Source organism: Vulpes lagopus, chromosome 7 (assembly GCF_018345385.1).
Source record: "Vulpes lagopus strain Blue_001 chromosome 7, ASM1834538v1, whole genome shotgun sequence".
Taxonomy (NCBI): domain Eukaryota; kingdom Metazoa; phylum Chordata; class Mammalia; order Carnivora; family Canidae; genus Vulpes; species Vulpes lagopus.
In genome coordinates, this window is record NC_054830.1 from 61,989,232 (window position 1) to 62,008,458 (window position 19,227).

The 19,227-nt window shown below is 43.3% G+C and overlaps 1 protein-coding gene across 1 annotated transcript in view; it reads left to right on the top strand.

Moving 5' to 3' along the window:
• ASTN2 (astrotactin 2) overlaps nt 1-19,227 on the top strand; it is an 861,071-nt gene that overhangs the window by 327,833 nt on the left and 514,011 nt on the right. The window contains exon 6 of the mRNA XM_041762437.1: nt 13,577-13,723. Within this exon, the coding sequence (XP_041618371.1) occupies nt 13,577-13,723 (147 nt within the window). The remainder of the gene's footprint in view (nt 1-13,576; nt 13,724-19,227) is intronic.

Consider the following 19,227-nt stretch of genomic DNA (forward strand, 5'->3'; position numbering starts at 1 on the left):
CTCCCAGTAGGAACATCCTCTGGTTTTCTTATAGGCTGTCTTTGCAGATTAAGATTTCTCCCTCTAACCCAAGAGCCTCTCCTTGCTTTCCACCCCAGAGGTGTACTTGTAGATCTCTTCCTTTATCACAAGGTCTTTGGGTCCCACTCCTTGAGATCATGAAGTCCCTGCAGTATCCTCAGCACCCAACACAACGTCTGGTGCTTAGGAGATACCTACCACATCTTTGCTGACCAGGTGAATGATTGAAGGTGTGTTTGGGGTTAGTAGGGCGCCAAGAGGGTCGGCCTGAAAGGACATGAAGTATCATCTAGGATAAAGCCCACTCTCCTTGCAGTGGACTGCCACGTAAGCTGCACCCTCCTGGCCTCTCTGGCCTCCTCTGCCAACAGGGTCCCATTGTCCCTGCCACTCCAGTTTGTGGGCAATGTCCTGTCACACATCTCCTGGATCACCTGTCCACCTTTCCCCTCTGCTGACTCCATCTTACAAGCCTCAGCTCTCAAGAATTGCCCTCTGATGTCCAAACCTGGATTGGGATCCCCTCTACTGCACCGACCTCTGGCACCACGGCAGTCTCCTTGCATTGCATTCTCTTCAGATCCTACTACCCCCGCTGGACATCGAGACCCTTAGCAGCTCTGGTCTTTTTACTCTGGCTTAGAGCACAGAGCTCAATGCAGAATGGGCCCTCAAGAAATATTTGTTGAATGCATGGGTTGCCTCTTGTTACAGACGGGGAGACAGATGTCCAGGGAGGGGAGGGATTTTGCTGAAGGTTGCTTAGTGCATCATGGCTGAGCAATATTTAGGTTTACTCTCTTGTTCCCTGAGACACAGCTCTTTGCACAGGCCCCAGGCACTTCCTTGCTGCTAAAGGACAAGACAGACTGTGAGTCTAGCATGTCCCTTGGGCTAAAACCACTATTGTTCTTTTGGAGGTGGCACATTAAACCAGCAAGCTTGAAAGGTTTAAGCCCAAAATGTCAGCCTGAACCGGGTAGAGGCCTCTGCATGGAAATATGCTGGGGCAGACACGCTGCATGGGAACATTCCCTCCGCACTCATTTTTTCCTTCTTTTGTTCTCCTTTATATTCTCGCCTCAAAGGTCTAAAGGCAAAGCTGTTTATCTCCAAATGGCTGTTTAAACACAATGCAAATGTGCTTTTGCTGAAATGTTAGTGGTCTGAAGAAGAGGCAATGGATTGGAAAACCTGAGGAAAAATGCCCCTGTATTTAAAGAGCTGGAGGCAGGTGTGTTTATTCTAATAAAGTCCCCGGGTGCTTAGCAGCCAAACTTCTCCATCTGAGAAAGGAAAGTGTCCTCTGTCCCAGGCAGGGCCCCAGTGCCTTCCTTGGCAAGGGGGAGAGGGTTTGGCTGCCAAGGAGACTTCCCCCTCCAACCCCGAGAAGACAATGTGCTTCAAAGACCACATCTCCATCTAGTTCCCTAGACCTGATGCTGCATAAGCCCCGCAGTGATGCGAGAAGAATGCAGATGATGCTGGGGTCACGGAGATCAAGGTGCAGTCCCAGCTGTGCCCCAGACTGTGTAATTTGGGACAAGTGTTGGATCTCCCTGAACCTCATTTTTCTCATTTGTAAAATGGAGATTGTGGTGCCGAGCCCAAAGGGTTGTTTAAGGACTAGGTGAAACAATGCAAGTCAGGTACCTGGGCCAGGGGCCTTGGATCTCAAAGTTGCTCCTGTAGGTCATCACATTATCACATAGACCCGAGTTACATTTCCAGCTCTGCAGCTTACGAGGTGAGTGTCCTTGAGCAGAGCACTTCTCTTCCCTGAGCTTCACTTCCCTGATCCATAAAATGGGAATTCCAAGGATTGCTTTGAGGAGCAAACAGAATAATGGGTACAAAGGGTCCAGCAGAGGCTTAGCATATAGCAGGTGCTCTGCGTGCATTTGAACCTTCTCTTGCTGAAACCTCACTATCCTTCCAGGCTTACAGTCATTTTCCACTTCTGAGTCATCCTGAATTTATTCAGATAGTTTCCTGGATATAAAGGCCGGGCTATGTATGTACAGGTTTTACATTTCATGATGATGATGATGATGAAGGCTACTCTTCTTGAGTACTCTGCAGTGTACGTTTTCCTATTTAATCTTTCTGATGAAGCTGGAGTAGATGCCATTCACATTTTACATATCAGGATAATGAGACTTACCAAAGGGCAACCAGAAAATAGCAGAGCTGGGATCTGAACCCAAGGTTCTCTAACTCCAAAGTCCATATTCTTCCCATTACCTTAGCGTACTATGCTTTAGACTTTGCACCAGTATGTTGAGGTTGTTTTATGGGAATACTTGAGCATGGTTTATTTCGACTGTATGTTTGACCAAAGTATCCTAGTTCAGCCCACCTAATATACAGTCATTTGTGGGATCCTATGGCCAGTGTGTCACATGGACAGAGAGGGTAAGATGCACTACACTCTGGATGTATATTCCAGAAGATCCTGGCTAAGGTGGGAGATACTGGTTAATAAATGACAACTATCCCAAGTGGTGAACTGAGAAACACTTGCTGTGGGAGCTGGGACCAAGGGAATCTTGATCTGGCTCTACACGTCGTGACTCTGGTCAGGGCTCTCCTCCTGTCCTCTTTCTAACCATTTACATCGTGAATTCAACTCACTAATCTAAAGGCCCTCCTCCAGCCATCTCTTCTGGCTCCATGATTATTTACTACATGTGGGAATCAAAGGATAGAAAATGTGTTTGAAGCAAAAAGAGTATGAGGAACCTACCTTCCAACTTCAAAACCAAAGGACTGCCTGAGGGAGGAGGAATGGACATGAGACTATGGGATCTTAAGGAAAGGAACATGTCCAACTGGTTATAGCCCTAGGAGGTGACTTATGGAAGGTTAACAGTGAAGGGAGATTTCATAGTGTATTGTTAAGAGCTTTGGGATCGACATCTGGATTTGAACCCTGGCTTTGCTGCTCAATAACCTTCTAGCCTTGGGCTAGGCTCAGTTTCTTCATTTGAAAAATGAAATGCTAACAAAAATTTATGATTGATCCAATAAAATAATTACCTAAAATATTTAGCACAACATGTCATACATAGTAAGTGCTCTAAAAATAAAATATTACCACCACTACTATCATCATCATCATCACCATCATCCATCATCATCGAAATGGGTTTTCTTTTGAGCTAACAAGCTCCCAGTTCAGGTGATGCTCAGACACAGGTTGGATCACCATGGGGCAGAGCACTGTAGGGAACTACGTGTATTGTGTGATCTCTTAGAGTCAAAGCCTTCTTAGTCCCTCATGAATCTGAGATCCCATGACTCAGGACACGTGATACATGTGGCAGGAGTTAGAGAGGGCATGAGGATTCTGTGAGTTAGGGCAACTTCCAGGAGGTAGGAACTCCCTGGTCTTACAAAGTAGGTCTGCCTTGGACATGTTGATAAAAATAGGAAGAGCAACACACGGCCGTGTGGAGTGTGTGCAGCTTGTCACAAGGAGAGGTGCAGGCAAATCGAAGTACAGCAAGGGGTTAGGGGCCGTCAGACAAAGCCTTGTTTCCCATGATTTCTCAGGTGCATTCTGAGACTCAGGACAAAGGTGTGAGGAGGGAGGAGCACGGAGATTTGATGGATCTCCCTTCCCTTAGAGGCAGTGTGATGCAGTGGAAGAAACGGTGAATTTGGAGGTCGATAGGTTGGTTATGTGACCTCTTGCCCTTAACTTGTTATGAGCCTTTGGGCAAGTGAATTAAGCTCTCTGCGTTTCCATTTCCTCCAAGTATCAACACTGGCAGCATCGTCTAGAGTTTACGACGGATAGAGGGAACAGGGGAGATTTGTAGGTACAGGACGGCACGGCTGACCTAGTGAATGTTAAATATACAACACACATTGTTCCGCGCCTCCTACTTCCACAAACCTTGGACCAACATCCAGTGACGTCTTCTTGGAGGACAGAATAGTGACTTTTTCTGCATGCTCTGAGGAAAAGCAGCTAAAAATGTGCCTTTCGTGGAAATAGGAGACGATTGGTCCCATCTTCCTCGGTAGCCATGGAAACGTGCAGTTGCTCTTTGCTCTGTCCTTCGGCACCCACTACTTGGTCCCCCGCTCTTCTCGGCCACTCCTCATTCCATCAGGGGTGTGGGCTGAATGTGGCGGGTCTAAGAGGGTGAAGACACGGGTCAGGCACCAGGGTCTTAAGAACATTTTTATTTTGTAAGTCATTACCAGCTGATGATCACCTGTGGCTCTGGAAATCAAGGGCCACCTTACCTTCCTGCTTTCCCATTTATTTCTGAACCTTTCTGGAACTTTAGCTCTTAGAATTGTCACCACGGTTTCTCCCGCACACTGCACTTTCATGCACTGAGGACAGCGTGTTTTTCCTTCCCCTAATGCACTCCATCAGGCTGCTAAATATCAGTTGAACAGTCTTTAACCTTTCAAGCTGGCCCCTTGTACCTGCTATTTTCCTTCTTTGCATATATTTTTCTGTGACTCCGAAATTCCATTTTCTGTAAACAATCTTCTTCCAATTGAGAGATAATTGACATGCACCACTGTAGAAGTTTAAGGTGTACAGCGCATATTGGTTTGACTTACATATTTTGTGAAATGATTACTGCAATAAATATAGTCAGCATCCATCATCTCCTATAAATCAATGAAAAGAAAAAGCAAAAAAAAAAAAAAAAGAAAAAGAATGCTTTCACTATGATGAGAACCCATTTACCCTCTTAATAACTTTCATGTGTGCCATATTGCAATGTTAGCTGTAGTAATCATGTGCCACGTTGCACCCCTGGTACTTAATTTGTCTTATAACTGCAAGTTTGTACATTTTGACCACCTTCCTCCTTTTCCTCTCCCCTCCCACTCTCGGGCCTCTGGCAACCACAAAGTTAATCTCTTCGACTTGGGTTTGTTTTAGTTTCTGTTCTTTTTTAGATTCCACGTATAAATAAGATTGTACAGCATTTGTCTTTTCTCTGACCTATTTCACTTAGCATTATGCCCTCAGAGGCCATCCGTGTTGTCACAAATCGCAGGATCTTTCTCATTTTTGATGGGTGAATAATACTCCATCGTACGTGTGTACGTATGTATATGTGTCTCTATATGTGCACACATGCACCTGTCCATGGATAGTTAGGTTGTTTCATGTCTTGGTTTTAGTGAATAATTCTGCCGTGAACATAAGGGTGCAGATTATCTTTTTAGGTCACTGTAAAGCTCCATTGTCTTTTAATCCTTGGGAACCAGAAGCATTTAGACATTGGAGTCAGACAAGACTGACCATCATAGTCACCTCGGTTTTCCCAGTGGTTAGGCTTGGGGTCCATTTTTAGCTAGACGTAGTAACCTCTCCTTTGGGAGGCTATTGTAACTAGAATCTCTAACACAGAGCCTGGCATAGGGGAAACAGTTAATTATTGGGAACTGCAGGTGTAATTAATAGTCACCTTTGTATACATGTTTAAAGTGGCTCATTTTTCCTACTTTGTTTCATTGCATAATGGCTCCATAATATATTAATAGTTTTGGAAAACATCAGGTTAAATTCTGCTAAAGAGAATGTAGTGCAGGCCTGTTCAGAGATTTTAATACCAGATATGTAAATGTACCTACTCTAGGACCTCAAGAGGTGAATATAGAATCTGGCACAGCCCAGAGTTCCTTGAAAATGGAAATTTTGTTTTCAAGATATATTTTGTTTGATGAGAAATACAGTTGTGGCCCTTCAGGACATTTAGGTGTGGACAGTAGGCCCATGGGTGGGGGCACAGGTTCTCATGTTACCTCCACACCTCACCATTGAGACCTGGGTATAGTGTCGTGAAAAGGACACTACTAGGCTGTGGGTCAGATGTGGCTCCCAGGCCCAGTTATTCCTCTGATGTCTAAGCGTGAGTTCACCATTAAGTCTCAGGCTCATTTGTATAGTGGAATAGTCGCAATGCTTACAGCATGGAGTTTTGGTGAAAAGTGAATGAGGTATTTGGGAATAATTCGTAAATTAATAAGCAGTGGAAAAATGTGGTGCCACCGGTGCCATCTTTGTCACCAACACCATTGTTACGTCTCCACTGTCATCACCTTAAAGTTACATCCGTACTTCCAGGCCCAGCCGTCTGCAGCTGCCATAGAGAGACCCCAAGAGCCTCGTTCTGCATCTGCCACCTGTGGCTTTATCATCGATAGGGGGCCACAATCCAAGCTTCATCCATGGAGCAGAGCCAGCCAGAGTTGTTCGCCCACTGGCCTCACAGGAGCACGCTGAACTAGTCGAGGCCATGTAATATCTTCTGCAGCTCAGAAAGGAACAGAAAGGGCCCACCTGCCCCTTCACTGTCCAGTCTCCTTGTAACATCCCCTCAGGTGAGGTGGAGAAGCTCCCTTGAAGCCCTGAGGTCAACACCCAATTGTAGTCCCCACGGGCTCCAGGGTAAGCTAAGGTCTGTAAGCAGTTTGATAGTTAGGGTTAATTATTCTCTTTTCAAGCCATATCTGGCATGTTGATAAAAAAAAGTTATGGAGGTAGTGGCTAATAACTTCTAAAGTCAAATGGTTTTTCATTTCATAAACTTTGAGCTGCCTGGCCCTCGCTGAGTGGTGAGCTTAGTTTCTTCATGTGTAAAATATGAGTGATAATAGCACCTCATGAAGTTTCTGCAAAGATTAAGTCAAGTACCCTGTGAAAAATGTTTCGTTATATTGTCTGGCACATAAATGTTTTCATAAATAATAGTGATGCTGATGGTGATGGTAACTGATGACAGTGATGGTAGCAGTGGTGATATTCTCTGCTAGGAAAGTCATTGTAAAAAAAAAAAGAAAATCTATGCAAAATATGAATTTGGAGAAATAAAGTCAAACTAGCAGTGTTTGGTTTGGAAGAAAGAAGACTCAAGACAACCTAACTACCACCTTTCACTACATAGCTGCCCCCAAAGAGGAGGTATTAGAGGCATCTTATTTGGCCTGGGCAGCAGAAGCTGGAGTGTAGAGTGAGTGTCCAGGGCTGTGAGTACAACTGCCTGAGAGGGGAATTGCTGCTTCACAGGGATTGAGTTTGCTGTCTCTCTAGGTATGTGGAGGCTAGATGAACGCTTGCACAGACTTACATGTTTTCTTAAGATTTTATTTATTTATTTGAGAGACAGAGCACGAGTGTGTGTGAGAGAGAGAGCATGAGCAAGGGTGAGGGGCAGAGGAAGAAGCAGACTCCCCTCTGGGCAGGGAGCCTGACATGGGACGTGACTCCAGGACCCTGAGGTCATGACCTGAGCCGAAGGCAGACGCGTAACCGACTGAGCACCCCAGACGCCCCTGCACAGGCTTACAAAGGATGACCTAATGGAAGATGGAATTTTGGGAACGCTGCAAATGATGGAAAGGGTACTGTGGATTTGAGAGTGCCAAGGTCAAAGAGCCAGAGAACGCAAGAAACTAGTTCACGACCAAGATGGAGGTGAGGAGAGACTTGGCTCCAGGTGGGCAAAACAGGGACCGAAGGGAGGAAACGACTGGTCCCCCCCCGCCCCGACACGACACCTCACACTAAAGTAGTATGTGCACTCTCCAGCCATGAGGCAGGCTCATGAGGAGAGGGAGGAGAGGGAGCCCCCTTCCGCAGAGTCCCGAGAGTCACGGTTTTAAGGATTCTTTCCTCTGGCCGCCGGTGTGACACTTGCACTTGTCAGAGGATGTGTCCCAATTTTAGTTTCCAGAAATACTCGAGGAAGCACAGAGGTGCTGGAGCTCAGGGACGGCAGGGATCTCATGAGGCATTCAGTGAGGTTAGTGGGGAGCACCAGGATGCACGTGCTCGCCCTGACATGTAGCAGGATTAGCAGCTTCTCAACGGCCTTTCGTATGATTTCTGCCTGGAGAGGTGGTGGTGGCGGGGAGACCAGTCGTTGCCAAAGTGTGAATGAATGCATTTGACTGGAGAAGGAGCAGGAGCAGTAGTTCAGTACTGACAGCCCGTGGGTAGAATGGAGAACAATAGTGAAGCATTCATTCATTCATTCATTTACTCATTCATCAAATCGATGTTTATTGAGCACCTAACACATTCAGACACTCTTATAGACCCTGGAAATAAGAGGAAGGCACAAGATAGGAGGTCTGGGACGTAGTAGATGCACATCAAGTAACTACTTATTGAATGAGCTCATTCTCAGGAAAGGTCATTGAGGTTTAGAGGAGTGAGGTGACTTGCCCGTGGAGGCCAGCAGCTAAGTGTAAGAGCCAGAATTCCAGCCTGAGACAAAGAGCCTTCTGTCCTGCTGATCTCTGCAAGCACCGGGGATTTGGAGAACTGAGAAGAAAGAAAAATAAGGTGTGTGTGCTTAGCATTGCACTTACGATCTCCCATTTCATCTAAACAGCTTCTCCACCAGTTATGGGTTGTAATCACCATTTCATAGACCAGAACACTGAGCCCCTGAGAGTGTAGGTAACTTGCCACAATTTAACAGTGAAATGGGAGAGTCTGAATTTAAATCTCTATGTTTAAAACCCAAATCCAGCCTCTCCCTCCTATCCTAAGTGGCTTTTCTACCTTTTCAGCTCCTCCGCTCTCATGTCCTGGCCTCCTAAGATCCTCGTTCCTGACCCCGACCCCATATGCCATTTGAAGGAAGAAATGATTTCTCAGCTGAGGACTTAGTCTCCTGTCCCCCAGAGATATATCAGGAGGAAGGGATCAATAGGAGTATGGCAGCTTTAAGTTTTCTGCACACAGTGGTCTGATGGGGTTAGATCTATTTTCTTCATTGTAAAATGTGATTGATTCAATTCCAAATTTAGCATAAATGTGATTTTCCTCCCTCAACCTGGCATCTCCAAACTGAGAATCAATCAAACCCCAAATTATAGGCAGCGTGTGGATCAACAATACTGAGTTATTTCCGGTCGAATTTCTCCAGCAATGAGTTTTATGCCATTCTCTGTTGCCATGAGAAGAGTTGAGGGGTAGGAGGGAGGGGAAATGAAAGGGAAATTAGATTATTAACTTTCTCCAGTTCCAGCAATCAATACGCCCTGGTGTAATTCTATTCCTACAGCACAGCACTCAATCTCTCTCTCTCTCTCTCTCTCTCTCTCTCTCTCTCTCTCTCTTTCTCTCTCTCTCTTGCAAGTGATGAGAGGGGAAACTACGAACCAGGATGTGAAACAGGTATAACTATGACCCTAGCCATCTGACGATGCTCATGTGATGATCTGGAGCTATCATGTGTTGATCTGAGCTACCATTTATTGATTTTTTTTTTCCAATCGCATTTGCTATCTTTTGTCTTCCAATCAGCTCTGAAAGAAGAACACCCTTTCTGTTTTTCACACGGGAATATTTTGTCTTATTAGGGCTAGATTGAATGGCAAGCATCCCATGGAGATTCTGTGGTTAAGCCGGGACTTGAACACAGCCATATCTAGCTTCAGAGGCTGTGCTCTTTCTGCAACTACATGATGCCACTGTGTGACCTTTGTTCTGGAGTGAGGTGGAAGATAATGTGATATGGGGGAGAGGATGGAAAGAACTGGTTCTCATCTCTCCTCTGCTATGTACAAGTTGGGTGACCTGAGAATCATATGGTTGTTATTTTCTTCTGTTTGTGTGTAAAATGGGGATAGTGGTAACAGTTCATTGTAAGGATTAAGGGAGGTAATTCCACTCTACTAAAATGTAAGCTTCAAGAACTTTGGCTTTGTTCACTATAATTTCCTCTTTGCCTAGAACAGTATAGAGAAAGAAGTGATGTTCAATAAAAGTCAGTTGGATGGCTGGATGGTTGGGTGGGCAGGTGGGTGGGTGGATAGATGGGTGGACGGATGGGCGGATGGATAGGTAGACGTAAGGGCTAGGTGTAGAGCCTGGATCATGGCAAGCATTCCACAAATGGAGGTTCTCTTCCCTGTCTCTGCTTCCTACGATGCCATACGAGACTGGAGGAGAAGGAGGTGGGTTTTTTGGGAGAGGTAGTTTCTACCTTGCCGCTGTCAACAGCTCCTACTCTGAGCTAAATGCTGATGATCAGTTCCCTGGGCCAGGACCTCTGAAGAAGTCACCTCTGTTTGAGTTCCACTGTGAAGTTCCTGCCAGATACAGTTGCCATGGAAACTCCCCAAGCCCCATGGACAGCTCCACAGGCATCTGGCCTAAGTGCAGACTTGACCTGCATGTTTTCTTCTTCCCGGACTTCAGAGACAACCATGGTGATTCAGGCATTCGGCTGAATAAATGGCTGCCCCAGGACACTGTTCATTCACATTCTCCCCTCCACTCCCTCCCTCTTCATCTGACTGTCCCTTACTATCCACTCTTTTTGTCTTCAGTTCCTCAAAGAGCAAGTCAGTTCCTGATATGTTCTGATAATGTGTTGGACACAGAACTCAATGTGTCCTGGTTTCTGCCATCAATGATTAGATAAATACTGATACTCGGCTTGGAAATGATCATTTACCAAGGGCCTGCCATGTGCCAAAAACTGTGCTAGGCGTTTGGCATTTGCTGTCTCATTTAGTTCCCACCATACCATTAAAGGATATGCTGTCTTGTTCCTATTTTCCAGAGGAGAAAACTGAGAGGCCATACGCTGATGCAACTTGACTCCCCCCCCGCCACTAATTCTTATTGAGTGTGGATTACTGTGAAGGTTTCAATGACATAGGACATAGGACAGTCAGGCCAGCGTGAGTCCAGGGAAACAGTGTGAATAATCCCATACCTGCCCCTCTGCCCTCTTCCTATGGAGCCCGGGTGGCATTTCTGGTGGTTGGTTAATTAGTGAAAAGAATGTCTTGGTCACATCCGCCTCTGCTGCTGTGTGGGCTGTGTCTGAGAGATGCCTTCCAGGAGCCCCACAGGGTACTGTTCTCCATCCAGGGCATCTGCCTCCCCAGTGCCTAGAGCCTCTACCTCCCACATCTCACTCTCTGGGTCACTGTCCCAAGAATATGTTCATGCTGGACTCATCCTTACATGTTCGTCCCCTCAGAACAGAGAATCTTGAGTGGAAACTCAGCGCTGCTGCTGACTGCTATTTTGGGGGGTTTTATTAAGTATCTAGCCTTGGGGTAATATGTTGACTTTTTGAAGAAAGATTTACACAAAGCACCAACTCCTAGTCCATACCCTTTGTAGGAGACAGTGTCGATGTTAGGTTGCTTATATTAGTTAGTCACTAAAGCATTTGTATTTCAGAGTTTGGAATAGCTTTCTGTGGCTCCCAGAAGAGAGAGAAAATACATTCCCCTTTTTTTTTACTGGCCATTTTAGGCTTAGGAATTTCCTATCTACCTGATATCAGGACCAACTTTAAAATTTTTATTGCTATTACATTTAACAGATATTCAACAATTAGTAAATACAGCAACCACAAATAGATAAATGGTCTGTACCATAAGCTATGCCTTGTCCTAGGACTAGCAATAAAGATAAGGATGCTATTCTTAGATTAAGGAACTTCTAGGTTCCAGGCACTGAGCTTAGTGTGAGAGATATAAAGATGGTGAAGATGGGATCCCTTCCTTCAAGAATCTCACTGTTTATTAAGAAAAATAAATACCCATATGAAAAATCCAGAGTCAGCTGTCCATGAGGCTTCCCACTGTATTAGGATTCACCATCTGGCAGTGTTGCTTGTTTATGGCTGGCGTGCTTTTTGATTGGTCACCACCTGCGTCTGCTTACTAATATGTTACTCTCATCCCTGGAAGTGCAGATGTGTTTACTGAGAACCTACCATGTTCCAGACACAGTGATAGGCATTGGAATACAGTGGTACACAAAGGACACGGTGCCTGTCCTCGAGGCGTTTACCGTCTAGTTGCTAGAATCTAGTGTTTGAACAAGATATTTTGAGATACACAACACATGCAGGCTGTTTGCCTAGAGGGAGAGCAGTTTACATTTGAGGTTAATCTCAATGAGCAATGAGGGTCAAGGAAACAAGTGGATTTCTATGCAAAACAAATAATACCTATGGTAATGTTAGCACGATGAAGTGTTGACTGGGATGGCACTGCAGTTATGCAGCCCTGCCCACACCTGGCCAGGTAAGGGAGGGCAACAGGAGGTGTGGGTGCAGAGGCCCACCGTGGAAGGCGTTGGATGCCAGGCTAATGAGCATGGACAGCATCCTGTATCCAGATGCTATAAGACAGGTCAAGGGGTTCCAGCAGGGAATGAGGTGGGGCAATGTGCCTATACCTCACTCATTCTACAAGCAAACGGACAATAGAAGAGAGGAGGGGAAAGAGGTGAACCTACTAAGGACGTAGAATAAATAAGACTGCGTGATTGTACAGATGCTATAAAGGAAGAAGCTGGAAGAGTGAAGGGAATCTAAGCTCCTGGCCAGTTTTAATGGTGGTGTTCTCAATAAGTTGGGGAGTGGGGAGGAGGAGGAGGAGAAGCAGAAGAGGGAGGTAGATGAGGCAGTAAAGGTTTAAAGAGAAGATGACATGTCCAGTTTCAAACATGTTTATGTCATGCCCTTGGGACTTCCAGAGGGAGAGGTCTGGGAGGTTTGGGCATAAAGATTTGCTCAAAAGAAGAGCCTAGCGGGTGATAGAAATTTGGGAGCCATTGCTCTAAAAATAGTAATCAAAACCTTGAAAGTAGATGTGAATAGCAGAATTTAAAGAATGAGACCCAGTGGGGGCTTAGTTAGGACACAGTCCACAGACTTTCTTTGCTGGCCCAATGCTCTGCTGGCCATGCAAATCCAATCTACTCATTCTACTGTATCCATTAAATTGTCTTTAATTTTCCTGAGCAAAAACTCCCCTCCCCATCCTGTGCCCGCTCTATTAGTTCTTCATACAACTTACCTTGAATTGTAACTAGCTGTGGATAAGCCTGCCTTTGCCCCCTACCCTGGAAGCTCCCGAAGAGCAGAAACTATTCTATCCCTGCTCTGTGTGTGTCTATATGGTAGGCGCTCACTAAAAACCTGTGAAATTAATTTGAACTGATTAGCTTCCACCATTCTGTGAAACCCAGTTAGATGACATTGTGTGTACACACCATGCGGAGTAATCATCACCACAAACTGTGAGCTGTTTCTTACTGTCCTCATCATACACGTACGGAAACTGGGGTTCACAGAATGAAACAGCTCACGACACACCCAGTGAGGGCTAAAGCCCAAAGTTGAAGCTATGGTTGTCAAACTCCAAAGCCCATGCTCATTCCTCTAGGCTCTGTGAATTCAGCACTTCTCACTTCCTCCTACTTGCTGATAAAGCCAGTAGAGAATTTAATATCATTTAAATAATTATCAATGATGACCAGGCTAATCAGGAAGGGAGGAACGGGAATTGCACAGTTTTCATGAGGCTTGTTTCTTTCATCTACACTGAAGGGTATAATAAGCCCATTTTCTAGAGAGTGAAGTTGAGACCCATAAAAGGCTGCTATGTCATGACAAGCACAGAAGTTGGAAAAAGGTTTCCTTCCCCAGCTTTCCATTTGGAAAATAGAAAGATTCCCAAATTCCATGCTATTCCTATTTTATCACCTCATGAACTTATGCATCTTTGTGTATATTTTTGTTATTAGGTTTGCTGAAAAGCCCAGTGAACAAGACAGCCTTGACGTTGATTGCTGTGAGCTCCTGCATCCTGGCCATGGTGTGTGGCACTCAGATGTCCTGTCCACTCACCGTGAAGGTGACTCTGCACGTGCCTGAGCACTTCATTGCAGATGGTAAGAACCAAGAATAAAAGATGCCCCATACCTGCTCATCACCTTGCACCCATCTGGTCAAATGTCCTCCACAAATGGCACACAATTAGATTATTTAAAAAAGAGGGGGAGGGAGAGCATCTAAAGGGCTTGAAAGAAGCCCTTATGACTTGGAATCCTGGATTATTTAAACGGAACCACAGACTGCTCTTTGCCATGGGTAAGGTTAAATTTTGTTAAATAGAGGAAGAATTCAAATGTGAGTGCAGAAAGATTGAGCTAGAGAACCTACTCTTTCTTATTGCTTATGAATCTATTCCTAACTAAAAATATCCATCCCCAAATACTATTTGCTAATTAAAAAACATGACAGACAAGATCATATAAGCTTTGTTGGAATTTCCCAAATATCCTGGAGAATACTCATATCTCATCCCCTGTAAATGTTATATCCTACTCTTCACCCAATTACTTTGAATTAATGAGACACTGTAGCCACTATAATCATTTGCAAAGCATGGCCCAAGAAATTGATTAAGGTGCTTGATAGCTATTGTTAAAGTGCCCTTCAGAAATCTGTTCCACTTTATATACTCCAACAGGATGTGGTGGCACCTATTTCCCCAAATAGGAAATAGCCCTTTTGTCCAAGTGCTTGGTACTACTGTGTTTAAGTGTATTAAAGGTTATCATAAATACAATGAAGAAGACATATGAAGTATGCTGCTTAATAAATTTTTCCATAAGAGTCCACCCAGATCAAACCATAAGATATTCCCAGTATCCACAACTTCCTTATGCTCCCTACCCATGAAAGCCTTCCCAGAGGTAACCAACCACCCATCTGACTTCTTGCACCATATTAGCACCATTATTTTTTTAAAGATTTTTCCAGCTGGATATGTCTTGGGTGTTTTTGAGATCCTTACTCAGTATTTGTCAGATTTATCTCACCGTAACTCACTTTTGTGTTTAATTTGTAAGTTCATGTTCAGAACATAGCACCAATCCCTTTAGTATATTTTATCCAAAGCAGAACTTCTACTTCCTTTCTCTGTATCATTCAGGCTTCTATTAATGCATCCTGTGATTGCTCCCACTTCACCATGTGATTGAGCCTCTACTTGTTTTTCATCTGAACTGCAAATAAGTTTAGTTTTTCTCATTTTATATGCATGCAGTTGATTTTCTGGCCTAAGCACAATACTTGTGGTACATTCCTGTCAAATCACATGTGCATGTATAACAGGCAAAAATGTTGAGTGTGAGATAACAAAGGAGTAGTGGAGGGAGGCAAAAGGAATTGAATTTACAGAAGCATCTAAGTCATAGAGGCTCATGAAGATTGGGATTGGAAGAATTACCAGAGCCTGGATGTGGTTGGCATATAGAGATGAAAGACTAAGAGTGATGAACAATGAGTTTGGAAAAACCAAAAGGACGAATTTTGGCCACTGTTGAAAGCATGTGACCTTATTTTAGCTTCAAAAGTCTCTGCTCTTTAACTGTAGAATGATAGGCTTTAGCAACATTCAAATTTTGAATATTTTCATGCATGTAAAAATAGAGCTCCTAAGAGTCTAAGTAACCTGCTCAGGGTCATGGTAAATACTTTAGTGGCTAAGAGCACAGGTTATAGAACAATACAAATATGAATTCAAATAGCTGAATCTGTTATCTTCTGTGTCTATAGCTAAGTGACTTACTCTCTGAGCCTCAGTCTGCATCTACGATATAAGTATAGTAACAATCCCTATCTTAATGGGTTATTGTTAAACCTACAATTCCATATTTATCAGATTTTCAGATAACATATAGTTGGTAAATTGCAAAATCAAGGGATCCCCCAAGAAAACTCCAAAATTGTTGTGATGGCTCAGAAGGATAGACAAAAATGTGATGAATTAAGAGATGCCCTTTCTCAGTGGTCCTTATTCTGTCCTCTGTCATAAATTAAAAACTTTACAACTTCCTGTACAGTTATCTGTTTCTACCTCTAGAATGGAAACCCTGTGAGGGCAGGAGTTGTGGCCTCTGGGAGAGATATCATATCCCTGATAACAAGCACACTGCCTGGTAGATGCCCAGTAAATATGTGTTGAATGAATGAACAGAACCTGAATTAAAGCAGATTTAAGATTGGTTGCATGGGAAATCTTCTATTAGATCTCAATGAAGAAAGGGGAGACTGAGTCTAGGAAAACTAAAGCAGGAATTACATAGAGATCAAGGATAATTGAAACTGACCATGGAGTGTACAAGTACTGGAGAGTACAAATATGGCAGGCACCACTAGGGGAGCTAGCCCAAAAGGTCTCATCTCAAGGTTAAATGGAACCCCCTTCCCTACATTTTGCATTGTTTTGGTTAGGAATGTGTCCTTTAAAATGAGTCTGTTTGGGTTCAAATCTCAGTTTCCTTATTTTATTGCTGTGAAATATAGGAGAGTCAGTTAAGCTCCCTGAGTCTCAATTTTTCTCATCTGTAAAATGGAGATTATTTTGAAAAGATTGAATAACATCATGTGAATAAAATACCAGTAAAAGATCTAAAACATTATTATTGCTCAATAAATAGCAACATTATTACTCTTATTCCTAAAATGATGCATAAAGGAAGAGACATTAGAAGCTGGGACACAGCAGGACAAGAAGGTGAAATAAATTAAATAGATGAGATCCTTCTATTCTGATAGATTCTAATAGAATCTAACAGATTCTACTATGATTCTTTTGGGGATCAACAGGAATCCTGAGAGCAATGAATACTTAAAGTCAGGTGCATAACTGTCCAGTAGTTATCGGCAAGCAGACCTTTCCCAGCATGATCCCAGTGCCTCCTGTGGGTGGATAATCTGTGTGTGTTGCACATTCCATTCCCCCGCCAGCTCTCCAAAGTGATCTTTATTAAATTCATTTCACAGATAAGAAAACTAGGACTTGGAAAAGGGTGGAATCCAGTTTTCTATGGAGGTCGGGCAGGGCCTGACAAAGAACAATTTATATGAATTGGACTAGTGGGGTTTCCAGCTCTGATTTCTGGAGATCCTAGAGTGTTATACAGGAAGGCAAGAGGGGAAGTGATGCTGGTGTCTATTTTCCTGAACCTTTATTATCAGTTGGCATTAATATTTGTAAATGCATTGATACATACCATAAATACAGTAAACAGTATTTTATATATATATTATATATATATGATTATATATATATGCTGTGTGTGTGTATGTATATATATATATATAGGGTTTCTGATAAGGGGCTTTGGTTTCTTCCATCTTTGATTTTATCAACACATACACATACATACACACCACACACACACACACACACACACACACACACACACACACATACCATAATATTGGCCCCCACCTATAGCTACCGGCTGAGTTATAAACAACATCATAACAAGGCCTATCAGGATGAAAGCAGCCCCCATTAAATGGGAAAGACTCCATTGAGACAAAGCCACCCAAGGATCATGGCCAAGACAGTTCTCATGTCTCTCACCTTCCTCAGAAACCTTACCTGAGCTGCCAGCCTGCCAGCCCTTAGAGCGCTCATCCAACCATGGTTGTTGGGCTGTCTGGTGCTGAAGCCTGAAGAAGGGACCTGAGAAATGAAACTGGTCTTCAGAAAGAAAATAAATTCTGCACTTGTGTTATACCTGATGCTTACTTCCCATTATAGGTAAAGGTCAGCACAATGTAGCACTTGTCCCGACCCCGGTTGGCATGAACAATAAATCCTGACAGCCTGTATCCAAACCCTTGGTAAATATCGCCCCTTTCTTTGTCTGGTCTTCTCAAGGCCAGTAGTGGCTGGCTTTTTTTCCCTGCTAAGTACACAGTGAAGACATGGACTAGGTTTGTGTCTAAACTTACTGAATTCAGCTGGTATTTTTTTAGCTGTGGCCTGTAGGTCATCTGCATTTAGGTCATTTGGGCTGGTGAGCCTTAGAAATAGTGAATCACATTTTCGAGGAGTGGAGGCCAAGTATTATTATTCTTAATGAGAATTCTGTGATCAATCAACAGAAGTTTGAGAGCTGCATTAATACATTAATATCTCTGTCACTTGTTTCCCATCCAGCAGATGTAATAACTCCTTGAGACCCCTTGGGTTTCTGATAAGGGGTTTTGGTTTCTTCCATCTTTGATTTTATCAAAGTCATATTAATGGAGCTGCCTCATGCTGTAGCTGCAGTAGTTGTGATCACACCAAATACAATGTGAATATGAGTTTTATAATAAAGCATCCCTGGTAACATGGATTTGGGTTTCATCCAAATTGTCATGTAGGTGGCATTATGAATGAGTGGTTATTGGTTAATTTTAAAAGCTGATCTTATTTGAGATGTCAGTTTGTGCATTCCTTGAGGCTCCCAGTATAAGTCAGGATATATTTATCCAATATGCTACCCCTGCAGTAAGCCAGTAGAAGAGACAACTTTTTTTTTTCTACAGGGGAGAGAGAGAGAGAGAGAGAGAGAGAGAGAGAGAGAGAGAGAATCCCACAATGCTGAGATCATGACCTGAGCCAAAATCAAGAGTCAGATGCTGAACTGACTGAGCCACCCAGGTGCCCTAGAAGAAACAACTTTTAAAAGAATAAATTGTTTAGATTAAATGGGTGAGATTGCCCCATTCTAGTGTAGAGAAATAACACTACATCCAGAGTTCTCTTTTATATTCTTTTATATTCTGAGACTTAGGTTTTGAGAAGGTGAGTGATATTTTGGAAGTTGTCCAAAAGAGAGGCTTTGTAGGTGAGACTGGAAAAACATTATAGATACCTAATGACCTCTTAAGGAAAGGGTGGAAGAGAATTGTTTTATAAGAAGAATTGAAGGAACCTAATCAAAAAGTGAACCTAATATTATTGAGTAAATCTATTATAAATATGGTAGTGTGCATACACTTGCATGGAGTTATTTAATCATTCAAGTCTCATAGAAGAACTGTGAGGCAGCATTTAGCATCCCCATTTTGCACACATGGAGGGTAGGTCTCAAGAGATGTTAAGTGATTTGGCCAGACTGACACAGAAGTAAAGCAAGGTATGAAAGTCCAAGTCTACCTGAACCCCTGGTCCAAGGTCCTTCCATGTTCCACTCTTTGACAAATATGACCATAGCTATTATTACTTGTATTGAAAAGGGGACAGACTTGAAAGTCTCTAGGAAGTAAAATTAGAGTTACCTTGGTGATAAGGGTGGCCAGAGATGAGATCAAATGATCCTTAGTCTGAAAACGTCTTCACTTTCTTAGCTTCAGCCTCATTATCTATAAAGTGGGGATAGTAGCAATACTTATCTCATAGAGTTATTGTGAAGAATAAATGAAATAATGCTCATAAAGCTTTTAGCTCAGTTCCAGAGACCTGGTAATGGCTCAATAAATCATATAAATGTTAGTAGTTGTGATCATTTTTGTATAATATTGGAAAGGGGTCATTGCAAGGTAAAGAGTTCCCCATCATAGGAAATTTCCTGAGAAGAGATGACCATATTTCCGTGAAGCC